This window comes from Aquarana catesbeiana, linkage group LG09, assembly GCF_042186555.1.
Source record: "Aquarana catesbeiana isolate 2022-GZ linkage group LG09, ASM4218655v1, whole genome shotgun sequence".
NCBI classification, from domain to species: domain Eukaryota; kingdom Metazoa; phylum Chordata; class Amphibia; order Anura; family Ranidae; genus Aquarana; species Aquarana catesbeiana.
This window is the reverse complement of record NC_133332.1, coordinates 36,947,407-36,973,371: the sequence shown is the minus strand read 5'-3', so window position 1 is coordinate 36,973,371 and position 25,965 is coordinate 36,947,407. Positions and strand designations below refer to the sequence as shown.

Here is a 25,965-nt window from a genome sequence, read left to right as displayed (position 1 = left end):
TTTTTAGCATTCAAATGAAAAACCCTTTCAAAGTGTGCCTTTTGTAGATATTGCAACCCCTTGAGATATTGCTGAAAGAGACCACCAAATTTTTCTGTCCATTCGCCGGTCGCCATTTTGTTGACTAGTTCTGTATTTTGTGCATACACCTCAATCATTGTAGTAGTATGGACATATACATATCTAGATCTGAGAGATCTTACAACAAAGAGGTAGTTCGTTCAGCAATACACATTTATTAATAAGGTTACATAATCTATACAAAGTACACACCCAACAGTATTTACAACACAATGTACAGTGTAGGTCTCCTGGCTTACATAGTATTTACAAATTACCCACAACACCCATATTTACAGTACAGTATAAAATACAAGTATATTAGATTACCTGTTAACTTCAGGTCAGCCCATGGTGACTGCTGTCTGTTCCCACACCAAAAAGTGAGTTAGCTTGGTCAAAAAGCATTATATCCCCCCCCTCCTTTCTGTAGTGTGGCTAATATAATTCTCCCTAATTGGTCACTGTACCTAGTAAATGTATATTGGGCACAGCCTGATTAGATGAGTCAAAGAAGGCTGTTGTTTACGACCCCGGGAAGATGTTCTCAGGGAGAACAAAAGGCCAACCTTTGAAGTTGAACTAATTACAATAACACCAACACAACACTCAGTATTTTAAATATATTTCCCTCTAACTGAAATATATTTCTAATTGCAATATTTTACAGCGATTAATGGAGATTTCACATAATCCCGTAAGGCAACAATTATTTTAAATACAATTTAACTGGTGTATATATTCAAGTCCATACTATCCTCCAATGAATAAACTGTGATGTTGAACACTCAAATAAGGCTTGGTACTTCTGTTTGGATAATGTAATAAAAACTGCTGCTTACCAGATAGGGTGGATCTGAGATTATAGAGATTAAATTCGCTCATCCAGGGATCACTCAGCTTGGGAATACTCCTCCAGGGACTCCTCCAATACAGGTATCCTTTCGGTACAACAAGCTCATAAATTCATGTAATATTCCTCACATATGCGGTGGCAACTCTTTCCCAGTAATCTCCAACAGTGGGATATATCACAAGATAAAAAGAAGAGGCTTCATGGTGCAGTACTTCCGTTTTAAAAAAATGTATTAAAAACTTCACAGGCACTGACATCCAAAAGCAATGAAACAATATTTTTCAAACAGCCACGGCTCAAGCCAGCCAGCTGGTGCGTGGTTACGTCAAGAACTGGTGCTCCACCCAACGCGTTTCCGCATACAAGGCATCGACTGGGAACGAAGCCTACAGACTCTAGCCTCTATTCCCAGTCGATGCCTTGTATGGGGAAACGCGTTGGGTGGAGCACCAGTTCTTGACGTCACCACGCACCAGCTAGTTGGATTGAGCCACGGCTGTTTGAAAATTATTTTTTCATTGCTTTTTGATGTCAGTGCCTGTGAAGTTTTTAATAAATCTTTTAAACGGAAGTACTGCACCATGAAGCCTCTTCTTTTTATCTTGTGATATATCCCACTGTTGGAGACTACTGGGAAAGAGTTGCCACTGCAAATGTGAGGAATATTACATGAATTTATGAGCCCGCTGTACCCAAAGTATACCTGCATTGGAGGAGTCCCTGGAGGAGTATTCCCAAGCTGAGTGATCCCTGGATAAGCAAATTTAATCTCTAGAATTTGAGATCCACCCTATCTGGTAAGCGGTGCTTTTTATTACATTATCCGAACAGAAGTACAAAGCCTTATTTGAGTGTTCAACATCACGGTTTATTCATTGGAGCACAGTATGGACTTGAATATATAGACCAGTTAAATTGTATTTAAAATAATACTTTTCATATAAATTATTGTATTTGGTTGCACAATTTTACTTTATCTACAATCTTATGAGCTGAATATTCAGGCTATTTGAGTTGCAGACGGTTACACTTGATTTTGTTATTTCTCATGTAGATCCCTTTTTTCACTATTTTTATATATATATTTTTAAATGTTAGAGGCAGCGCAGATATTTCACCATACACTCTTAAGCCTCGTACACACGATTGGATTTTCCGACGGGAATTGTGTGATGACAGGCTGTTGGCGGAAAATCTGACCACGTGTATGCTCCATCGGACAATTGTTGTCGGATTTTCGGCGGACAAATGTTGGATAGCAGGCTTTAAAATTGTCCGCGGATAAATGTCTGTTTTCGGATTTTCCGAACGTGTGTACACAAGTCCGTCAGACAAAAGTCCAAAGTACAAACACGCATGCTCGGAAGCAAGGACGAGCCAGAAGCAGTCGGTCTTGTAAACTAGCGTTCGTAATGGAGAATTAACATTCATGACGTGGCAAATTATGAAATGTCGAAATGCAGCGTACATTCCTTTTCTTCTTTAATGGAATAATAATGAAGCTACTTTGCTGGTGATACTGATGGAATTCTGCCAAACGTATTTAAAAAGGCTTTTTTTTTCTAGTGATATCAAGAATAATAATATTATGTTTTTTTATTTTTTTGGTCAAGTTACCACAACACCATTATCCCGTAGTTTTTTATATCAAAGATACAACTATGTTGGTGTCCCTTAATAATTTGACATTGCATTTTTAAAATGTAACTGCCTACTCCCAAAATGTCATTTGAAGTAAAACACATAGCCAAGTATTATTCTACACAATTTTTTTATTGTGCATTAAAAAAAGAAAAACAAATCAAATCATTATTCAACCAAAAATTTAAATAAAAGCCTCATGCATGTGTCCTGCTTCTTAAATATAGGGGGTCAACAATGTCAAAAATTGGTGAAAGCAGGGGTCCGTCATCCGGGGATAATTCCGAAAATCATCCGGATTATTCTCCTGGAGCTCCAGCAGCAAAGGCACAAATGACATAAATGGTCATGATTAATAAAGCAACCAATTTTTGGTCCAAGAAATCCTCCTCCTTCTGTTCCTGGACTGGACTTGGGTCAAAGCAATAACTCCAAGGCCAATAATAAATAACACGTTATCTCCTCTGATTCCGCAACATGGTTGGTTGACGAACGGCCGTTCAGAAACTAACTGAAAAGCGCAAAATGAAAAGCGTGAAATGAAAAGCGCGAATCAACACTCACCAAACTTCAACTAACATGAAATTAGCAGAAGGAGCCCAAAGGGTGGAGCTAAAGAGCTTAAAAAACACGTAGTACGTCACTACATTCGTGTTTGTTGGCCAACAATTCCTAGCCGTTTGTAAGCAAGACAAAATCCAGGCACATGCCTTCGGGCAAAAGTCCGAGGTTTTGTCTGCGGAAAATCCGATCGTGTGTACGAGGCTTTAGTAGAATGGAGTGGGACTAGGAATGGGCTTTAAAAGCTAAATAAGTGTGTCTACTCTGCAATAAAAAAAGTGGTTATGCTTTAAAGAATACTTTCGTGAAAAAATATAGCAAATAGAAAAATAATAATATAGCATAAAAAATGGCTACACAAACCATATTGTAGTTTAATATTATTAAAAATGACCTTTTTTCAATCTGTACCCACTGTAATATTCTGTAAAATTCAATACAAAATGTATTAAATGGAAACAGTCTGTACACCAGTGGTATACAGAGCTCCCCCAGAAATGTAATTTCCTGTTTGTATGATTGGCTCACTGATATTCTGTACTAAGTAAGATACAAGTATATTTTTAGACACCGCCTGCAATAGGCATTTCAGTTTTGGTGAGGGTTAAAGTGTTACTAAACCCAGGACCCTGCATTCACTATATCTGGTCTCCCACAGTACACAGAACATGGAGATGCAATAGTTTTAGTAATTATAAACTGCTAAAAACCTTTTCTCATCAGTAGTAAATACCAGTCTTGTGGCTTCTATCAATGTCTGGTTAAAGCTTATAGAAGCAGTTTTCATTCTCCCTTGATTGTCCTGTAAGGCTGCAGGACCCCTGACCCTCTGTCTGGACAGTGCTGATTGGCCCTGTGCTGATCACATGCACCCTCCCAAGAAAAAAAAACTCTAGCAATACACACCAAACTGAGCATGTGCAGCCTGTCCCCTAGCCCCTGTTTCAGCAGCAGATGGATTGGGGACTGTGGAAGAAGGGGAGGATCAGAGAAGACAGGACCAAACAGCCTTTTTACGCAATGCAGATGATTAACCCCTTAGGTTCCACAGGGAGTATAACAAGCATGTTTTACTGCATATATAGACTGATTTTACTGTTGTGGTTTTAGTAACACTTTAAATATTGCTAAAGAAATGCAGACCCTTCAACTTTCCTCATCAGAACACTGAAAGTGCATTAGGTGATTAATTGATTGATTAGATGATGAACCAAACCCTCACATTCAGTATCACTCTGAAAAGAACCTGGTGAAACAAACAGCAATTCATTCAGAGCAGAAAAAGGTAGAAATCTGCAACAAAGTTTGTTAAAATCCTTGCACTCAACATAGATCACCCAGAGGGGATTGTTTTGTTTTTTTTTGTTTTTTTATTATAATTTTTTTAATTTTATTTATTTATTTAATAAAATGTTATTTATTTTATTACAATTTCATATTTATTATTTTTTATCAAGTTACACTTTAAAAAAAAAATGTGTAAAAATAAATCACGCAATCTGACCTGAAAACCTGCACTTGTGTTTCTTGTTTGCTCTGTGATCTTACCTGTGCCGCTTACATCGGATCACCAACCAAGACAAGCCAGCAGTTAAGAGAATGAATCCAATTAGGATACCTGTAATCATGCCTGCTGGAGGTTTAGTATTTTCTGTACACAAGAAACAAATTAATAGGGTCAGTAACTGGATTTATTCAGCAGGAGAAATACACAATAAACAACAGCAAAAAAAAAGAAAGAAAAATATTTTTACATTCCTGTACCAGGACATAGAATATGTGTGATTAGGTCCCACAGCCAATTCATTGGACCCCATGCAAATAGACTGTGGCTTTGAAATCGTGTAACTATACCCGGAATCGCACAATTTCAAATCCGCATCTCAGTGCAACTTTAGGTGCAACTTTGAAGACATCTGTGCAGCTTCATGCACAGATGTCTATTGAAGTCGCACCCGAAATCGGCAAAAGTAGTGCATGTACTACTTTTTTAAATCGATGCGGCACCACAAAACCGGCGTCATATCGATTGGAACAGTGCCATTGGTGGCAAAAGGATGTGATCGGGCAGATGTGTGGGGTTGATCCTGAGCCATGCTGCCATAGACACAGATAGCGCGGCTCAGACCCGCCTCCTGATCCCTTGTCACTGGCTTTGATTAACAGCAGCAGGTGCCAATGGCTCCCACTGCTGCCTCCATGTCCTATGAGGAGGGAGAGAGCTACTGTTCTCAGGCACAGCACTAGATCGAGATTGGGCTAAAGTAAGTATTTAGGGGGCTGGGTGTTGATGCTGAACACAGAAGGTTTTTTTTACCTTAATTCAGAGAATGCAATAAGGTAAAAAAAGTAACCTTTTAGAACCACTTTAAATGGTCCCTCCATCTCTCTAAATTTTACCTTAAAAGCAATGCCCGATTGCTCTCATTGCAATCCTTTAGAGGTTCTCAAATGATATATCATTCAATGTATTCAATTGTATTTGTCAAATGCTGTTGTTTCCTGCAAAAAACACTATATAGCCAGGTAGCTACGGGCCCCCTGTGTTTGGGGGTCAAATTGCAGACACTACGGGGTTGATTTACTAAAGGCAAATACACTGTGCACTACAAGTGCACTTGGAAGTGCAGTTGCTCTAGATTTGAGGGGAAGATCTGAAATAAGGGGAATCTGCTGATTTCTATACTCCAATCATGTACAAACAAAAATGCTGTCTTTTTATTTTTCTTGCATGTCTCCCTCAGATCTACAGTGACTGCACTTCCAAGTGTACTTGCAGTGCACAGTGGATTTGCCTTTAGTAAATAAACCGCATTGTCCGCTATGGCTATAGTTACGTGTATTCATACTGTGCCTATATAATAAAGTATCACAGAGAACTTTTCATCAGTCTTAATTCCTTATCCCAAATTAAAGTGTAACTCCACTTTTGTGAGAAAACATAGCAGCTAAAAGAATAATATAGCATATACAATTGCTACACAAGCCATTGAATGTTATTAAAATTACCTTTCATTTTCAGTCTGCAGCCGCTGTAATTTTTTGTGAAATTCAGTGCAATATAACAACCTGAAGACGTTCCGTATACCACCGGTGTACGGAACACCCCAGACACGACTGACAATCACCGGCTGTCTGCAAGGTGAAGACTGAGAGCTGAGTATGTTTAATCGCTCAGTTCTCTGTCTTTGAGTCAGCGGGGGACAACTGCAGCTGGGATCAGTGGTGCAACCATCTAGTCAAGTAGCTTATTTTTCCCATACTTCTCTTATAAAGCACACTTTGATATGATGCAGAATGTATAGTTGACTTGATGACTGATTTACCCAGGCCCTGATGCTCCAAAGCAACTCCAAACCATAACATTTCTACCACCATGCTTCACAGATGTCATTAGATCCTTCTGAAATACTGTCCTTGGTTTACGGCAAACATGGCTACTGTTGCAATGACCAAACAACTCTATCTTTCATTAAGCAGTCTTCAGCAGATTGTTCTAGAAGGCATTTGGGGAGATGTACTAAAACTGGTACACAGAGAATCTGGTGCAGCGGTGCATGGTAGCCAATCAGATTTTAACTTCAGCTTGTTCAATTAAGCTTTGGTAATAAAACCTGGAAGCTGATTGGTTTCTATGCAGAGTTGCACCAGATTTTGCACTCTCTGGATTTAGTAAATGACTGATTGTCTTTGCCTATATGTTCAATGGCAAACTGGTTTAGCCTCAAAGTTCTTTTTGGACAGTAGAAGCTTGTTCTTAATGCATCTCACAAGCAGACTGATATGATTCAACCTCTTTCTGATTGTAGATGCATGCATTTTGACCCTAACTATTGCAAAAGTTCCCTGAACACCATGATAAAATGTTGGGGTTCTTGGGAAATTAATTTAGCCTCAAACGTTCAGCTCTTGGGCTGAATTTGCTGGGTCCGCCAGTCCTGGACAAATTAGCAGTTGTTTGAAATCTAAGCCACTAGCAGATTATTTTCCTTACAGTGGAATGATTGATGTCAAATTGTTTGGTGATCTTTTTAAAATCCTTGCCAGACTTATAGGCATCCACAACCTTTTGTCTGTAGGCCTTATCTATTGACCTTGGCATGGTGACACCACACATGTCAATAGCAAAAAAGAACACCAGACCCTAGATATCTGAAGTTTAAATAAAAGAAGTCCCCCCTGCGTACTCCCTAAGGAGTTTCTAATCTACATTTTGGCACTTAATATTGAACACTGGATTCAAATTTCATGGATTTAAAGTAATGGTAATTGTAGGGGTGTATTTAACAAAATGACAAATATAAATTTTTGTTTATTTGGATCATGAAAATGAATAGACCATGTCAATTTTGTGTGCCATTTGTTCAGATCTATCACCTTTATCTGTAAGCATGGTTTGAATAAAGATCCAGTTTGCCTGTTAAAATATGTTGAAAATGTCATCAACTTCCATGGAGGAACTTATTTTTCCACATGACTGTGAATAATAAACAATCATTTATCAAATTAAATGTTATTAAGTTGGGGTAAATAATATTCAAATGTAGATATTTACTGTAAATGTCAAAAAGTTGGACTCCACATTGCTGCTGGTAAGCTGGATCACACACTTGCTTCTAATGTATTTTGGGGATTGCAGCAGTCTTCATTTCCAGTGTCACACAACTGTCCCAATAATTACATAGTCAAATCACTGTGTCTGTAAGCATGGTTTGAATAAAGATCCAGTTTGCCTGTTAAAATATGTTGAAAATGTCATCAACTTCCATGGAGGAACTTATTTTTCCACATGACTGTGAATAATAAACAATCATTTATCAAATTAAATGTTATTAAGTTGGGGTAAATAATATTCAAATGTAGATATTTACTGTAAATGTCAAAAAGTTGGACTCCACATTGCTGCTGGTAAGCTGGATCACACACTTGCTTCTAATGTATTTTGGGGATTGCAGCAGTCTTCATTTCCAGTGTCACACAACTGCCCCAATAATTACATAGTCAAATCACTGTGTCACAGACATTTACTGAGGGGTCCAGCTCATAGTGACATCTCTAGGATGCCTTTGGGGATAGTACAAACCAGGCTTTTTTTCTCAGAGAATAGGTGCAGGAACTCCCCCTTTCCAAGTCACCCCTTTTTCTTCCCCCTACCTACCTCTGAGCACCGTTCCTTGGTTCCACTCCAGACTCACCTTCTAGGACCACCCCTTTTAGAGAATACAGAACCATGTAACATTTGTGGTGCTAAGTAAATCATATGGAATTTGTTCTAACAAGAAAGGCAGTAAAGTAAATCCCCTGCAGTCAGTAATAATAAATCCTCCCAGCAACAATGGACCACCCACAACAAAATACACCCCCAGAAACAATAGACCCATGGCATCAATAAACCCTCCAGCACACCCTAGCACCCCTTGCCTTTACATACATTCAGTGCTGGAGGTGGCAGAACTGAATTCCCCCACGTTCCCGCTGAAAAAAAGCCCTAGGTACAAAGGTACAAATTCACTGTGAGAAAATCAAATTATTGACCTATCTGAGCAAAATAAGAGGCCAGCACAGGATTCAGCCTCAATTCAAAAAAATATTGGCCCATTTAGTAAATCAACCAAATATTTTTTTTTCACAATGCTGGAAAAGTAGAATACAACAAACTGACATAAAAATATTATTATAGAGAGGTGCTCACCTAATTGGATCATCAGAGGTTCTGTGAGGCTGTCATGTTCCACTCTACAATATAGATCTGGCCCTTCTTCCTCATCTAAAACCACCAGTGTCACTATCTGGTAAGTGTCATCTCCATTCGGAAGGGTTCCTGTAGTTACTGTGCCATCCATTCTGTGCTTTCTGTTTCTCAACAAGCTCTTATTGATGGATTCTGGGTAGAAACCAGTCACCATACATACCAGCTCATCCACCGAGTCTCTATGATGGCGGAAAAAGGAGACCTCGGGCTGGACTGAGAGAGTAATGAATAGAATAAAGCTAAAGTTGGTCTTTTTTTTAATCTTTATTTTCATTTTATTTTCATTTTTTCACAGAAGGACATGTATAAGATGAAAGTATGCATATTCATAGTACATCAACATATCAAAACGTACTGTACATGTAAAAAGAGGCTTATCAAGAAATACGACAGCCAGAGACCATTCTGAGTCAAATAATTGAACGGAAAACAATTTGATTTTCCAGTCCTTCATATAAACTAGAGGTCAAGGATAAAGTGAGGACTACCAACCAATCCAACCAGGTTGCCAGAAGTAAAAGAGATGAAAACAGAAGAGGAATCTGAAACGGGGGAGGATGAGGCAAGGGACGGGGATGGAGAGAAAAAAAAGTGGAGGGATGGGGCTAACTGAGGGTAGGCAACATGAGGGATGTGTCTATGTCAAAGTGTTAAAGGGCCCAAAACTTTTTTGGATAGTGTCCCGAAGGGTTAAATCCTCTGCCAAGTTTTCTTCTGCCAAGTTTTTAAACAAAACATAGGCTATCGACAAGTGAATGACGAAAACATTTGTTTACTTCTGTTAAGATTCGTTAATCTAGTTATTTAGTTTCGTTAAATTTGGTTGATTCGTTCAATTCAAATTTGGAATTTGTAATCGCAATTCGTTTTGTCTTTTTTTGAATTTTCTTTGAATTTACAGATTTTTTTGAGTTCAAATCAATAAATTTCAAATCGGTCGCAATTAAAAATGTTATATTTTTTTGGATTCAAATACGACAAAGTGAACAAACTAAAGTTAATCTTCATCAAATGATTACAATGACTCTTTAAATCACCTTTCCTGGTGCCTCCATGGCAGCATACCAATGGTTGGTTGCTCCGCCCCCGACCAACCCACAGGACCACTTTAACTCTATAAATAAAAGAGTTGTTCCTCTCCGCCGGCATTCTTTTCTCTGTCCTCATTCCTACAGGATCAAGCGCTCAGCCCTACCTCACCGCTTTATGGTGTGACCAAAAAAATTACTATATAGTTGGGCGGCCCTCAATGTGATACAGCACCTCATCCCAGAAATTAACAATCAAACCAGGAAGAAGGGAATATAGGGATTATGCTAGGGATCTATCGGTGTCCTGTTATTCATTTTAAAGAGTGTTTCCTTGTAAGTAAATTAATCAGAGACTATGTTAGTCCTATATAATCTCCTTATTTATTAACTAATGGGAGCCATATGACCCCCTTAAAAAATTAAAAAATTATGATAATGAACTTATTCGCAAATAATTATACCTTTTTAGATATATATTCGGCCAGGTCCTTCCCATTGCCCCTGCAGCTACCTACTGTGATCTTTGCTGGAGGCTTAGCCCTGGAAGTGTGTGGCACCCCCTTGGCGACTTGCAGGTACCTTATTTCCATCTGTAGAATGTCTGGTTGGGCGGTTGGTTTGATGTGGGGGGGATTTTTGGCTATTCGGTGTTGTATGTATGAGGAGGTCCCCTTGGTGCTCTTTGATTGGTGGTGGGGTTTAATCCACACTGACGGCTCGCAAACATGTGTATATGTACATATTTGGATCTTTGATATTCTTTTTGTATTCGATGCATCATTTGTCCCAGTACATATACTGACTGTTATATTTCTTTCATAGAATTACTGTAGCTCTTTAGGTATTAATAATCTATCCCTGAAGAAGCCAATACTGGCGAAACATGTCGGATACTTAAAATACCTACCTACTGCATTGGCCATTACATCCATGAGGCCAAGTGACGTGAAGTTCGCTACAGATATGTTTTTAGTATTTATGCACACCATGTCCTTGTGATTCTACTGTTTACTTTTTACAACTTCTGTGTATTAATAAAAATTATTTATTTTAATATTTAAACACTTTGTGTTTTTCCTGGCACCGCCATAATCCCTATATTCCCTTCTTCCTGGTTTGTTTATGGTGTGACCATTGCAGGTTCATGCTCTCCTGCAGTATGGAGTCCCATTGCTTGGGCTGCTAAAGGCGCCAGATAAGTATGGGAGCCCGTTTTTCTGTGGATCTTTTTGGGGTTTTTTGGGTTAACAGGAGCCAGATTTTCTCCTCTATGTTCCCTTTTCCGGCATACTGGCCTAAATGCTTAAATACTTGTGCCTTTTTTACAAATGCCTTGAGGCTTTCCTGCTTACCTCCACAGCGTACCTCATGTGCCTGTGTATCTCTCCTCTCAGCCAGGAGTGTGCAGCGCTTCGCGCGCGCCGTTCGGCTCTGCTTTCCCGGCGGGGGGCGGGGCCTCGGTGTGACGTCACGGCGCATGCGCAGTAGCGCTGTGAAGCCGACGGAGGCCATCTTGGGACTCCCAGACCGCTCTCTGGTATATAAGAGAGCTTACTTTCAGTAGAAGAGCAGCTGCTTTAGGGAAAACATCTATGAGGTGTTCTCTCCAGCTCTTCCATCTTTTTCCCCTGTGCTATGGAGCCCAGCCAAGGTACCAGGGAGGAGTGGGAATGTGTTTTGGTGTGTACATGCGTGTATATATGTATGTGTATATATGCGTATGTATGTATACCTATGTGTAAGAGAAAAAAAAAATGTTTTTTCCCTCCTATTTTAAATCCTTTTTACCTACTTTTAAAGTATATATTAAATACCAATTGTTCATTTTTTTCAGCTGTCCCTAGTACTATAATGCCGCATCAAAAAGATCTTCAACATACCACTAGGTAAGGGCTGCAACATTCAGGTAAGTTATTTCTTAAGGAAAAAGAGCACCCCGGGCTGATTGAAGCATCCTTTCCTTGTTTCTATTTTTTATTTTAGCCCGCATCACGGATCATCCCGCAGATCATCCAACAGAGATTCTACGAATAGAAGATCAAAGGGTCATAGGAGCTCGGGTCATTCGCACTCATCCTCGGCCCATACTTCTCGCAGTGGTCACAGATCACCCCGACATACCTCTAGTAAACAGGACTCCCAGCACAGATCTGTGTATCCAGGAGAGAAAGCATGCTGGGTGTGTGGCAAGCAAGCCCTCCCTGATAAATTAGTATGTGGTCAGTGCCTCCTGGAAGCTACAGGAGACAAAGAGAGAGATAAACTAGAGTCCATGGAATCAATCAAAAAATGATCAAAGACTCTATCCAGGAGTTGGCCTTATCCCAAGATCAAGTAACCCCACCCTCAGACGAGGCAGCGGTAAATACACCCAATCCACACCTGGATACAGAGGTTATTTCTGAGGACGAGTCGGAAGTGGGAGAGGAAAATGCTTCAGCCTTTGATTTTGCTCTAGTGGAACCTTTTATCAGTGCGGTAAAGGACGGAATCCAATGGGAGGAAGATCCAGAGCCTCATCTAAAGCAAAGAAATATTTTCCACACCTAAAGAAAAAAATATCAACCTTGCCCTTAATGGAAGAAATAAAGGAAGTCATAACAGATGAATGGCAGAAGGTGGACAAAAGACCCTTAGCTTACAATCGTTTTCTCAAATTATACCCACTTGCTGAAGCAGGTGCCCAGCTTTTTGATTCGCTTCCGACGGTAGATGCTTCAATTATGAGATTAGCCAGGAATACAACACTGCCTCTAGAGGATGCGGTCTCTTTCAGGGATGTACTTGACCGAAGGATCGATTCAGATCTAAAAAATCTTATCAAGCAGCAGGAGGGGCATGCAAGCCAGCAGTAGCCCTGACTTCGATCTCACGAGCTACCAGAGTATGGTCAGACAATATTGAGACAGCCCTCAGACTGGGGGGGGGCTCTAACGAAATCATCAAGGCACTAGATGAGCTGAAGCTGGCCTCAGATTTCATGGCAGAGGCCGCCATTGATGTCCTAAAGTGTTCCTCCAGAGCTATGCTGTATTCCATCACTGCCAGGAGGGCATTGTGGCTAAAACCATGGTCAGCCGACCCAACTTCAAAGCAATCATGGTGTTGCATACCATACAATGGTAAGGCTCTGTTCAGCGACAAAATGGATGCAGCAATTACCAGAGTCACAGGAGGGAAAAGTGGTCTAATTCCCCAGGACAGAAGCAGGAGGAAAAGGTTTGCGTCACGTCCAGCTAGTCAGCAGAGAGCAAGAGATTCCAGAACGTACCGCCCAGGCTGGTAGTACAGAAGAGGCTGGAAAGGCTTGCAGGCCACTTTCTTGAAGGCAGGGAAGCCTAAAGCCTCAACATCCACGGTTGAGGGCCAGAAGTCTTTTTGACTCCCTATCTACCCAAACCGCTCCAGTAGGAGCTCGGCTCAGGGCGTTCGCCCAGGTTTGGGTGGAGAATTGTACAGATCAATGGGCAGTCTCCACTGTCATCCAGGGGCATTTCTGGAAATTCATAAAACGGCCCCCACCTTTTTCATTCCAGCCAACGAAAATTCCAACCTCCAAAGAAAAGAGAGAGGTCCTTCTTCAGTATGTGCAAATTCTTATCCGGCAGCAAGCAGTAGTTCCGGTTCCGGACTTGGAAAAACGCTCAGGGTTTTATTCCCCAGTCTTTTTAGTCCCCAAAAAATTGGGCGGCTGGAGGCCCGTGTTGGACCTGAAGAGGTTGAACAGATACATCCGTATAGAGCATTTCAAAATGGAATCCTTAAATACAGTAATCCTATCAGTACAACCAGGGGATTGTATGGTCTCTATAGACCTCCAGGATGCATATCTCCATATACCTATCCTGCAGCAGTTTCAGCCTTTCCTACTATTCAAAGTAGGCGACTTACATCTACAGTTTCAATGCCTTCCGTTTGGGATCTCAACAGCTCCCAGAACCTTTACCAAGGTACTAGTAGCAATCCTGGCTCCTCTTCGAGAAAAAGGGATTCGAGTGCTTCACTACTTAGACGACATCCTCATTCTATCCCAGCACAAAGAGAGCCTAGAAATACATGTACGGCTGATCCTAGACACGCTGAGCAGGTTCGGGTGGTTAATCAATTACTCAAAAAGCCAGCTCACACCTACACAAAAGACGACATATCTAGGAGCACTTTTCAACACTCCAGAGAGAGCAGTTTCACTTCCTCTAGAAAAGATTCCTGCCCTGATAAGGAAAGTAAAGAAAGTATTGGCAAGCCATTCAATGTTGACATCAGTCTGAGTCTCCTGGGGTCCCTTTCCTCTTGTATACCCATGGTGAAGTGGGCCAGGTAGCATCTACGGGGATTCCAACTGGGTTTTCTGTTACAGCGGAGGAGGAATCGCCTGGATCAGAGGATATTAGTCACATCCATAATGAAATCCAGTCTCTGGTGGTGGACGAGACCATCCAACCTGCAGGTTCACTGTTCCCTAGGGCCCATCTCGTGGACCATTCTTACATCAGACGCGAGTCAGCTGGGCTGAGGTACACACTTCCAAGGTCAACTAGTCCAAGGGAGATGGCAGTTCAATTCGGAGGCGGTAGTATCGAACATACTGGAACTAAGGGCGGCATGGATGACAATCCTACATTTAGCCACCTACCTCAGAGGACAATCCATACTTCTACAGATGGACAACAAAGCGGCAGTGGCCTATGTCCAGAACCGGGGGGAACACACAGCAGGTCTCTACTCAGCAAAGTGACGCCCATTCTGACCTGGGCCGAGAGGAACTTAATCAACCTGCGAGCCTCATATATCACAGGGTCCAAAAACCAATTAGCCGACCATCTGTCAACATCATTCATCAACAACGAGTGGTCCCTGAATTTCAGGGTTTTCGGTTGGATATGCCAGCAATGGGGCACCCCCCAAATAGACCTATTTGCCGCTCCACTCAACGTGAAGACGCCTCTATTCTTCTCAAGATTCCCGTCCCCAGGGTCAGCAGGAGTAGATGCTCTAGCCCAGCCTTGGAAATTTCAGAAAGGATATGCGTTTCCTCTGACTCCTCTGATATTGAGGTTTCTCCAGCGCCTGACGACGGAGAAAGTCACAGTCTTGGCAGTAATCCCTTACTGGTTCACACTCCTAGTCAACTTGGCCCTGTGCAAACCGCTTCCTCTTCCACACCTGAATGACCTTCTGTCTCAAAACGGTTTCTCTCACCTGCATCCGGAAATCCTACACTTGAGGGCCTGGAAATTGAGCGGAAGAGGTTGGATGATTTAGGATGCTTACATAATGTTATTCAAACACTTCTACAGGCAAGAAAGTCTTCCACTAATTCCACCTATTACAGAATATGGAGAAAATTTACAGAACTGGCAGAGGTTAATCATTTCGATCCCCTGGATGCTGGGGTCCAGAATGTGCTTCTCTTCCTACAGAATGGCTTAGATCTAGGTTTAGGCCTAAACACACTTAAGGTCCAGGTCTCGGCCCTTTCAGCCCTGACAGATACACGATGGGCTTTGAACCCTCTGGTCGAACGCTTTTTGAAGGCAGTCCTGAGATTGCGACCTCCCAGGAAAACACTATACCCCAAATGGCACTTGACAATTGTTCTTGATGTCCTATCAAATCCTCCCTTTGCTCCCACAGAAGATTGCACCCTAGAGGACATTTCCTTGAAAGCAGTGTTCTTGATTGCCATCACCTCGGCTCGCAGAGTATCAGAAATCCAAGCTCTAGGATCACGGGAACCTTACATCACCTTCTTCCCGGACAGGGTGGCTTTGCAACCCATCCATCAATTCCTAAAGTGCCTTCTCTCTACCATCTTAACCAGGAATGGGTTCTCCCAGCATTTGGAGAAGATCCAGAGTCCTCAAGATTACACGAGTTAGATGTAGCCAGATCCCTGAGACACTATCTAAATTCAACACAACAATTTCGCAAAGATCAAAGACTGTTTGTCATCCCAAAAGGCGCCAGAAAGGGAATGGCAGCATCCAAGACGACCTTGGCAAGCTGGATCGTAAAATTAATCCAAAGGGCCTATCAGGCTAGTGGTCTAACAGTTTCAGATGCGGTCAACGCGCATTCCACTCGGGGAACGGCTCCTCTTGGGCAGCATTGGCGCGGGTCTCCCCTGAGACAATTTGCCAAGCAGCTAGTTGATCGTCATTCAACACTTTCATGTCTCACTATAGTGTAGACCCAGCGGTTCTTACTTCCCGGGAATTTGGGGAAAGAACCTTGCAGATATCAAGGCTGTAGTTTTTCATTAAATTTCTTATTGCAGTACCCTCCCTGTAAGCGAGTTATTTACCATTGGTATGCTGCCATGGAGGCACCAGGAAAATGGAAAATTGAATTCTTACCTTTCCGTAATTTTCCTTTCCTGGTGCCTACCCATGGCAGCATACACCCTCCCTTCAATAATCCTTAGTATTCTGAGATCTAGTTACAAGAATGCCGGCGGGGAGGAACAACTCTTTTATTTATAGAGCTAAAGTGGACCTGTGGGTTGGTCGGGGGCGGAGCAACCAACCATTGGTATGCTGCCATGGGTAGGCACTAGGAAAGGAAAATTACGGAAAGGTAAGTATTCAATTTTCCGTTTTGGCTTAACAAAAACAGCATTATTTTGAAATGGTACTCTAAAAACACACACAGTTTTTGATTTCAGAAATATGTTTACAGTTCGAATTTAAATGGAATTCAATGTAAAATTTGATTTAATTTCAATTTGAATTTCGGAAATTCGGACAATTTAATTTAGTTATTCGGAGCATTCGTTTGTTAATACTGTAATTTGGGTATTCAGATATATCCAAATATCAGAATAACGGAAAATTTGTTAGAATACTAATTCGGAATGAAATGAACTGCACATGTCTAAAAGCCTGTTTTCCATTAAAAGACCTGGAACAAGGATTGATTATTAGCATACCCCCTCCTGGCAGTAAAAAATGTGCATCTGCCAAGGGCACATATTGCTCCTGTAAGCCAATCAATTAAATTAACTAGTTAGGTTTGCACTTGCACCACATTTTTCCTGGTAAATCTAAAAGGAATTCTAATGCAGGGGACAGACTTAAAACCCAACTGTGGGCTCAGTCCCCCAATATCCTCCCCTTCATTCGAGCCCCCCTCAGTGTATGATTTGCCTTTTTTAATATAGTCACTTTTTATCCAAGTTTTTCAGGCCAAGCACATGATGCACTGGGTCTTTTTCCTATTTGCCTTCTCTCAGGCCCTGGGCAGTTCCATGCTGATGCAGACAGTGGCACTGACATGATGACATCAACACTGCTCTCTGCTTCAATGCACTTTGAATAAAGGGGGTTTTGGTTATGCACCCGTAGGGTGGGGCCATGTCATTCAGCTTGGAAGACTGTAGGCATCTGGTGGTGGAATAGAGGTACTTGAGTGCAGCTCTGGATTAGGGTGAGTACTGCATCCTGAGCTGCTGTTTATATTTTTTTCATCCTGCCCAGTGGTCCATGGCTTTCTATGGGCCACTATGCTCTCTTTTTCTTTTAGCATGCTCTCTGTGAACACATGAACATACAGCAGAGCCTGATAAGTGACTCTCCTAGTCTTTAATGACCAGAAGCTGACACATAAGTCTGGTACTTATCAGTTGCATGTAAAAAATAATAATAATAAACAAAAAAATATATATATATCTATATATATCTATATAGATATATCTATATATCTATATAGATATATCTATATAGATATATATAGATATATAGATATATATATATAGATATATATATATACACATACAGTATATACTGTATATCCACAGATACAGTATATGCACACACATCAATCTATTCAGAATTGTATTCTTGTTATCACTTAAGTTTCCTCTTCAGAATTGCTTTCCCTGACCACAGGAGGGAGCTGGCCAAGGGTTGGCACACAACATTTAGGAAAAATTGGATGCTCTTGGTGGAATCATGATCTTCATTTAGGGCATACTCTAACTGTGTGGCATTAGGATGTTCAGCCACCCAAATACCCAGATTGACATCTAGATACACCATATTATAGCCATTAAAAGCCAGCTTGTAAAACATGCCCAGTGACTCTCCAGAGTTTGCAGGACATCCAGTGAGACATTGCACTGAACGGACCTGAGGGGAAAGGCTGTCATTAATGCATGCTAAGAACACACACCAATGCCATACATTTCTACTTTATATAGCAAACATTTTTAGACTGATATGGTCTCTGGTGGAAATTGAACATACAGTATAACCCCCAACACAGCAATCGCATAGTGCTAAGCACTTAAAACTAATTTCTGGCCAGGGATTAACCCCAATAACTACCCCTTTCAGCTAATTCCCCAAGAGATCAAAAAACTCTAAACATCATAAAAAATTACCTAAATCCATGGTCATGCAATGTGTTGGATCTCAAAACTTCTCTTTTCTGAACTGCAGAGTGAGAGGCTCTTCCTTTGAGTACCCATGTCGCTGTCTAGTGACGTGGACAATTACAATTGGCTGTCAATGAGTTAGGCCCCCACACAGGTCCTGAGGACCTCAGTGGTGATGTAATGATGTCTCAACGAAATGCAGCAACAAAACAGTTTGGCTTTAGGCCTGAACTGCAGCAGTGTATCACCAGGCTTCAATGCCCAAATTAGGCACTGAAGCCAAAAACAGCAACTGTAAAAACATCCAGTGTGCATGAGGCCTAAGGGTCACATTATAACAAACTAAGATGAGTAAAACAGCGATTTACATGTGTTTTTTGGGTGGGTGGGAGTGGGTTGGAGATAACAATTGCCTAGAGATAGTTTTTAGCTAAGCTACAATTGAAAGGTGAACTTAGTAGAGAATAAAAACATTTAGCATGCTATCTAAAAAAAAGTGTGAAAAATCTGTTGGCTGCTGCTATCACATTATGTGTTCCCACATACAATAAAGATGTGACAATTAAGAATTCAGTCAATGTAAAACAAATACCATCTATCATGTTGAATAAGTACATTTTAATGCTAGACCTTTCCAAAATTCAAAAAGAAAATCAAAAAACTAAAAAAAAGACAAAATCCCAAAAGTCCAGATACAACGGTCCTGTATAATTTTCTTCACAGAACAGCAATAATAATAAGAAAATCCTAGATCCCCTTTGTGCTCCAACAAGGCATGCAGTGGTGCTCCGCTACCAGGTGGAATGGACGCTCACCTTATTACAAGACCCATAACTGGGCCAACACAGCTTTTGAGAGGATAATGTTTCACATACTGAATGCTTATCCTCCTCTTTAGTCCTCCTTAATTAGCATACCAGCTCCAACAAGGATAACTCTGCAAAGTGCTCAAAGGAAAGATAGGGGGGGAGAGAACTCCAATATTGTAGTATCCCATTAATAACACAGACTACACTAGCCCAAACTTAGGAATCAAACTCGCATTTTATTTATTAAAAACAAGCATATCTGTAAAGTGCATTACAGCAACATCGCACTTGCTCCAGTGGTAATCACACACCACCTGTCCCTGCCTCCACGCGTATCGGCACCCTCCCACATGGCTTCATCAGGAGAAAGCCGAGCAGCTGTGGCGGGCATAATTTATAGTCTACGGTGGTTAGCACCATAAACTCTGTTCCAGTCCACCCCTGCGCAATAATGCGCAAACTGTCAAAAGGGCCCACACATGCGCACTAGAGACATTTACCTATTGCCAACATCTGAAAAAGATTCAGCGGGGCTCCAAGAAAATGTCTGCTTTCGGAGACCACGGGGGCCAATAGTACTAAACAGGTTTACTAATTATAATATGCATTAACAGCCTGAGCCTCTTAAGAATACACACTCAGAAGCACCAGAAAATAAGCATAATAATCACAAAAATAAAAATATCCAATTCATAGTAAAATAAAAGGTTATAAAAATGTATAAGGATATATACTGTAAATGTAAACTGATTAGCATAAATTGACAGAGGTGCAACCTAAAAATAATTCCCCCCAATAGCCCAACTTCACCATTAAAATATAAATAAATAAAAATAAATAAAAATAAATAATAATAAAAATAAAAAATAAAAATAAATAAATATAAAAATAAAAATGAAAATAAATATAAAAGTAAACAAGCAAGCAATGTGGATGCAGGGATCTCTCCTCATCCCCATCAGAATACAAAGATCAGCGCTACGGCCATTGGCTGCATGTGCTGATCGAATGCTGATTTTCCAGCAGGACCATTCAACAGAAGCTGGTGAACAGACTGATTCTGCTGAACAGAGAAGGATGCACACAGATCGAAATTCATCCAGTTCCTGCTAAACCAGCTGAATTTTGATTTGTGTATACCCAGCTTAAGTGATATTACTGAAGGTTTAGCAGGCAAAGTATATAGTTCTGCTGATAAAACTAAGGTGAACAATAGGACTGATATCCCTGGAGGTGTTTGGAATACTGAACATGATTTGGTATTGTTGGAACATTGGTCAGAGCAGTGGAAATTGCTTTAACCAATGTTGCAGCAAACCAAATCATGTTCTTGCTAGAGGGATCACCAGCAGGATGAAGGTGGTCATGATTTCTCTATATACTGTATATCTTTAGTTACCACTAGAGGGATCACCAGCAGGAGGAAGGAAGTCCTGATCCCTCTCTATAGATCATTAGTTATCACTAGATGGATTTTTTCATTGAGTGCGGCTGTCCAGGATTGTTTTTTCTCTTCCACACAACTGTGCAAAGCCAGCACCTAAGCTAAGTAGGGCAGGAATATTCATCCAGGTGTGGCAGTCCTGGGAGCGGCATTTCCTTTCATAGATGGATTACCAGCAGGAGGAAGGAGCTCCTGATTCCTCTATATAGATCTTTAGTTATCACTAGAGGGATCACCAGCAGGCAAAAGGAGGTCCTAAAATCCTCTTTATAGATATTTAGTTATCGCTAGATGGATCACCAGCAGGAGAAAGGCAGTCATGATTCCTTTATATAGATCTTTAGTTATCACTAAAGGAGGAAGGAGCTCCTGATTCCATTATATGGATTTTTAATTATCACTAGAGGAATCAACAGCAGGAGGAAGGGGCTCCTGATTTCTCTATTAAGATCTTTAGCTTTCACTAGGGGGACCGGCAGCAGAAGGAAGGAGGTCCTGATTCCACAATATAGATCTTTAGTTATCACTAGAGGAATCACCAACAGGAGGAAGGCAGTCATGATTCCTCTCTATAGATCTTTATATCACTAGAGGGATCAACAGCAGGAGGAAGGAGGTCCCGATTCCATAATATAGATCTTTAGTTAGTTCATGTTACATAAAGATACTGAGAAGACAAAACAAGTCCAGAGATGAATGACAGAAATACTAAAAGGCCTGAGAGAGGAAACATTTCAGGAGAGACTGCAGGGACTTAAGCCTGGTACACACCACTAGTTTTTTTTTGTTCAACCCAGCGGGTTGAACGAAAAAAAAAAACCAGAGGGCTCCGGTCTGACGGCTCTGTTGTGTTCTGATAGGGGGATGGCCCCTCCGCCAGAACACTCTGGTCAGCGCTCTCAGTCACTGGGCGCTTCTGTCGGACTGGGTGGAATGCTGCCCGTTTTTTTATTGTTTTTTTTTCAACCGCCCGATGTCGCTCGACATGTATGGGGCTTAAAGTGATACTAAAAATCTTGTTTTTTTTTTTCTTAAAAATAACAAACATGTTATACTTACCTGCTCTGTGCAGTGGTTCTGTGCAGTGCAGTGTGCAACCAAGTCTCTCGTGCAACATCGTTGGATCAAGATGGGGCTCAGGTAAGAATGAGGGGGGCTGCTGCACACAGGTTTTTTATCTTAAAGCATAGAATGAAGGGTCCATGCAATATGCAGGACCCACATGGGAGAGCCAAAGGGGAATGCATGTTTCCCTGTTTCTGTGTTTCAGGATGACCATTGGTTAACAGCAGCCTCCGCAGGGTAGCAACAAGCAACTGACTGGTGTAATTTGGCGGGCCCATAAGCCCGCGAATTTCAGAGGAGATAAAAGAGGGCTGTCCGGCCGCTACCATCAGACTGTGTGGAGCAGGACCGGGACTCACACCGCAGACCGTCGGAAGGATGGAGAACCGTTCGCCTGTAGGAATAGAGAGCCTGCTTCGTCGCCTCATTGAGAAGGCGGAGAGTGCCGGAGGGGAGGAGTGGCTCCTTCACTGCCTGGAGGCTGGCCATTCCGAAGCTCCGCCCGAGCCGTCTGTTAGCACAGCCCCGGAGAAAATGGAGGAGTCTACAGCAGACATGCGCAGTCCACGCCGACAGCCGAGGAGGGCAAAGAAGAAAACCAGAGAAGAGGCTTCACCATGCCCTGCTGGCAAGGGGTGAGCCCGCAGTGTTCCCTATATGAAGACCCCCCACGCCAGGATAGTGCTACTCAGCCAGCTGTTGAGGCCAGCAGTGAGCATACCAGGAGTTCACCTATGGGTGAGACGCGCGCTCTTAGTAATGTCACTGATTTAAATATTTTGGTTGACACTTTATCTAGTATTGTGAGAGAAATTAAAGGGGCACACACAGTTGGTGCTAATGTTAATACAGCCTTAGGTGCACAGTGCTCTGGTACTTTCCATGTCACTGATAATAATCCTGTTTTACAAGGGGCACAGCTATCTGGTGCTATTAATCAGACCAATGTTGGTATGTCACAGCATAGTCTGGATGATGTCAGCCCTATATGGCGCAATTTGTCAGAGGTGCCATTTGTCACCAATGTGACGGGCAATGCTAGTGCACCAGCACAGAAACATTTTCCAATGCCCCATTCTCTTAACCCCTCTCCGCACACCATTCATCCTGTAGTGGCGGAGTCCTCCTTTAAGATTCCTATGCCGTGTGAAATTTCACCGTTAGGTTTCCATTAGCCTGACGCTGTTAAAGGGAAAATTTGGAGGGGGGAATTTGTAGATTTATTGTCACTATTGCCTGCTCCCAAAGATTTCCTACCTAAATTTGAAAGGAAGACCGAGGACCGTTTTGAGGAAGATAGGAGACGATCTGTCCCCAAAACTTTTCAGAATTGGTTGCAAGCTTTCTGCATTTATGCAGCGGTGCTGAGTGAGCAATCCCCGGATAAATGTTCAGGCTTATTTCAACATGTGGACATAATTGCGGAAGCTTTTCGTCATTTCGGTGGTACCTCATGGTTCACCTATGATGAAAATTTCAGACAGAAATTGGCGGTTCATCCATCTTTAAAATGGGGTTGTAAAGATGTGGGTTTATGGTTGAATCTCATGCTGCCACAGAAATCCCCTTTTGCACCTCGAACGGTTGCCCCACAGAATGCCTTTCACAAAGGGTTCTGTTTTGCATTTAATGAGGGGCAGTGTAAATTCCTGTCAAACTGTAGGTATAAACATGAATGCTCCTACTGCAATGGGGCCCATCCAGCGAGTAGGTGTTTTCGGAAGTCATCAGCAACTTCCTTCCCATCCTTATCCAGGGACACTGGTGGCAAAAGCCATGACTCCAGTGAGTTTGTCAAAAATGCAACCGTGGTTAGATCTCTACCCAGATCGCACGATGGCACGGCTCCTAATTGACGGTTTCCAGGATGGTTTCTTGGTTCCCTTGTTTTCTGGGTGTTTTTGTAAAAAACTTACTGTCCGCTAGGAGACATCCTGATATTGTTCGGGAAAAAATATCTAAAGAGGTTAATGATGGCCGTGTAGCTGGCCCTTTCCGCAGTCCACCTTTTTTCTAATTTCCGTCTTTCTCCTTCGGGCATTGTCCCTAAGAAGAAACATGGTAGTTTCAGACTTATCCATCATTTGTCCTTCCCAGCTGACAATTCACTTAATGATGAGGTTTCAGAAATCTTTGCCCCTGTCTCTTACTCCTCTTTTGATGAAGCTCTAGTGCTTCTAAGGCGTTTTGGGCAGGGGGCGTTGTTAGCGAAGGCAGACATCAAATTTGCCTTCCGTCTGCTACCCGTGCACCCGCAGGGTTTCAATTCCCTGGGTTTCCATTTCCAAGACAAATTTTATTTTGATAGATGTTTGCCCATGGGCTTCTCCTTATCATGTTATTATTTTGAGGCTTTCGCTACATTTTTGCATTGGGTTTTGTCGGAATGTTCCCCTACTGGGGGTTTACTACATTACTTGGATGATTTCCTGTTTATTGGCCCAAAGGACTCACAATTATGTTTTGAATCACTGAATTCATTCTTGCATATTTGTGATTCCTTTGGAATTCCCATTGCACATGAGAAAACTTTATTTCCATCACCAACTTTTGAATTCTTGGGGATTATTATTGACTCCTCATTGATGGAGTTTAGGCTGCCCAAAGAGAAGTTGATCCGTATGAGGTCCATGATCTTATTGTTCTTATCTAAACGCAAGGTTTTGTTGAAAGAGGCTCAGTCCCTATTAGGTCTTTTTGCGTTCGCAGCTCGGGTCATCCCTATTGCCAGAATTTTTTCTAGGCGCTTTGCTTTGGCTATGAGAGGTTTGAAGAATCCTTACTCTCATGTTTGCATCTCTGCAAACGTCAAAGAAGACTTGAAAATATGGGATTTTTTCCTTTGTAATTTTAATGGGTCCACGGCCCGGCAACATCCTTTTACGGATAATTTTAAGCTGAACTTCTTTACAGATGCCGCTGGTTCATCAGGTTTTGGTGCCTTCCTGGATGGTTTTTGGTGTGCCTCTGAATGACATTCCAGTTGGCGGCATCCGGATATTTTACATAATATAGTCCTCCTCAAATTATTTCCTGTGGTAGTTTCTGTGGTAATCTGGAAAGATATGTTCATGAATCGCAGGGTGCTGGTGCATACTGATAACAAAGGCGTGCTTTTTGCTATACACACACAGTCATCCAGGTCAGAGCTAGTTATTAAACTTTTACGTTTTTTCGTTTTGCACTGCACGCGTTTCAATATCTGGTTGAAAGCTCGTCACATTTCAGGGATCGATAATACAATAGCTGACGCTCTATCTCATTTGCAGTTTCACAGATTCCAGGAATTGTTTCCATCAGCGGATCGGCACGGCACCCCTTGCCCAGATTGCCTCTGGGGCTTGATTTGGGACTAATAACTGCTCATCTCCAGAATTCGGTAGCACAGAAGACTTGGCGAGACTACAACCTAGCCTGGTCCAAATGGTGTTCTTTTTGCGCTAACATGTTGGTGGATGTATTAGATGTGAATGATTATATCGCATTGGCTTTTGTGTCCTCCCTGATGAAGGCCCAGCTCAGCCCTGCCTCAGTTAGTAAGATTTTGGCCGGGTTTCCTTTTTTCTTAAATTCTCTGGCAGGCCTGCTTTGATCTCTTTTTTCTCGGTCAGTCAAATTCTTAAAGGATTTCGGAAGTCCTCTCCTACAAAGGATGCTAGGCGCCCTATTTTAGTCTCTTTACTGATCAAACTAATGTCGGTTTTAGAAGATGTTTGTTTTTCTAGTTTGGAACTCCTGCTCTTCAGGGCAGCATTTTCGGTTACCCTTTTCGGCGCCCTGCGAGTGGGTAAGTTTACAGTTTAAAACAAATCATCTTCTTCTTTTCTGTTGTTCTCTCATGTGTCGATGGAGCCGGATGGTTTACGTCTTTTTCTTTGCAGGTCTAAAACTTTTGGGTTGGGTAACTGTAAGTGGATATCTTTGGCCTCCTCTCCCAACCTGTTGTTATGCCCCGTATCCCACACGGCCAATTATATTGCGGTTAGACCGTCCTTTGACGGTTCTTTCTTTATCCATCGGGACTTGTCTCCTCTGACCAGATACCAGTTTTCTGCTGTGCTTTCTTCATGCCTTAAGCGCCTTAACCTCTCAGGTTTGAAATTCTCACACTCCTTTATAATTGGGGCTGCCACCATGGCTAACCTATTGGGTTTCCCCCCTGAAGTTCAAAAGAGGGTTGGCAGATGGGTTAGTAGTAGGGATGAGCCGAACACCCCCCTGTTCGGTTTGCACCAGAACATGCGAACAGGAAAAAAGTTCATTCGAACACGCGAACACCGTTAAAGTCTATGGGACACGAACATGAATAATCAAAAGTGCTAATTTAAAAAGGCTTATATGCAAGTTATTGTCATAAAAAGTGTTTGGGGAC

The 25,965-nt window shown here is 41.8% G+C and overlaps 1 protein-coding gene across 1 annotated transcript; it reads right to left on the bottom strand.

Moving 5' to 3' along the window:
- Positions 1 to 4,286: 4,286 nt before the first annotated feature.
- On the bottom strand, positions 4,287 to 24,225 carry LOC141108900 (class I histocompatibility antigen, F10 alpha chain-like). The gene is made up of 4 exons (XM_073600869.1): positions 24,048 to 24,225; positions 17,754 to 18,056; positions 8,811 to 9,083; positions 4,287 to 4,769 (listed from the first exon to the last, which is right to left on the bottom strand). The coding sequence occupies exons 1-4, from the start codon at positions 24,223 to 24,225 to the stop codon at positions 4,663 to 4,665; spliced, it is 861 nt and encodes a 286-aa protein (XP_073456970.1). The 3' UTR covers positions 4,287 to 4,662.
- Between the last annotated feature and the right edge of the window lie 1,740 nt (positions 24,226 to 25,965).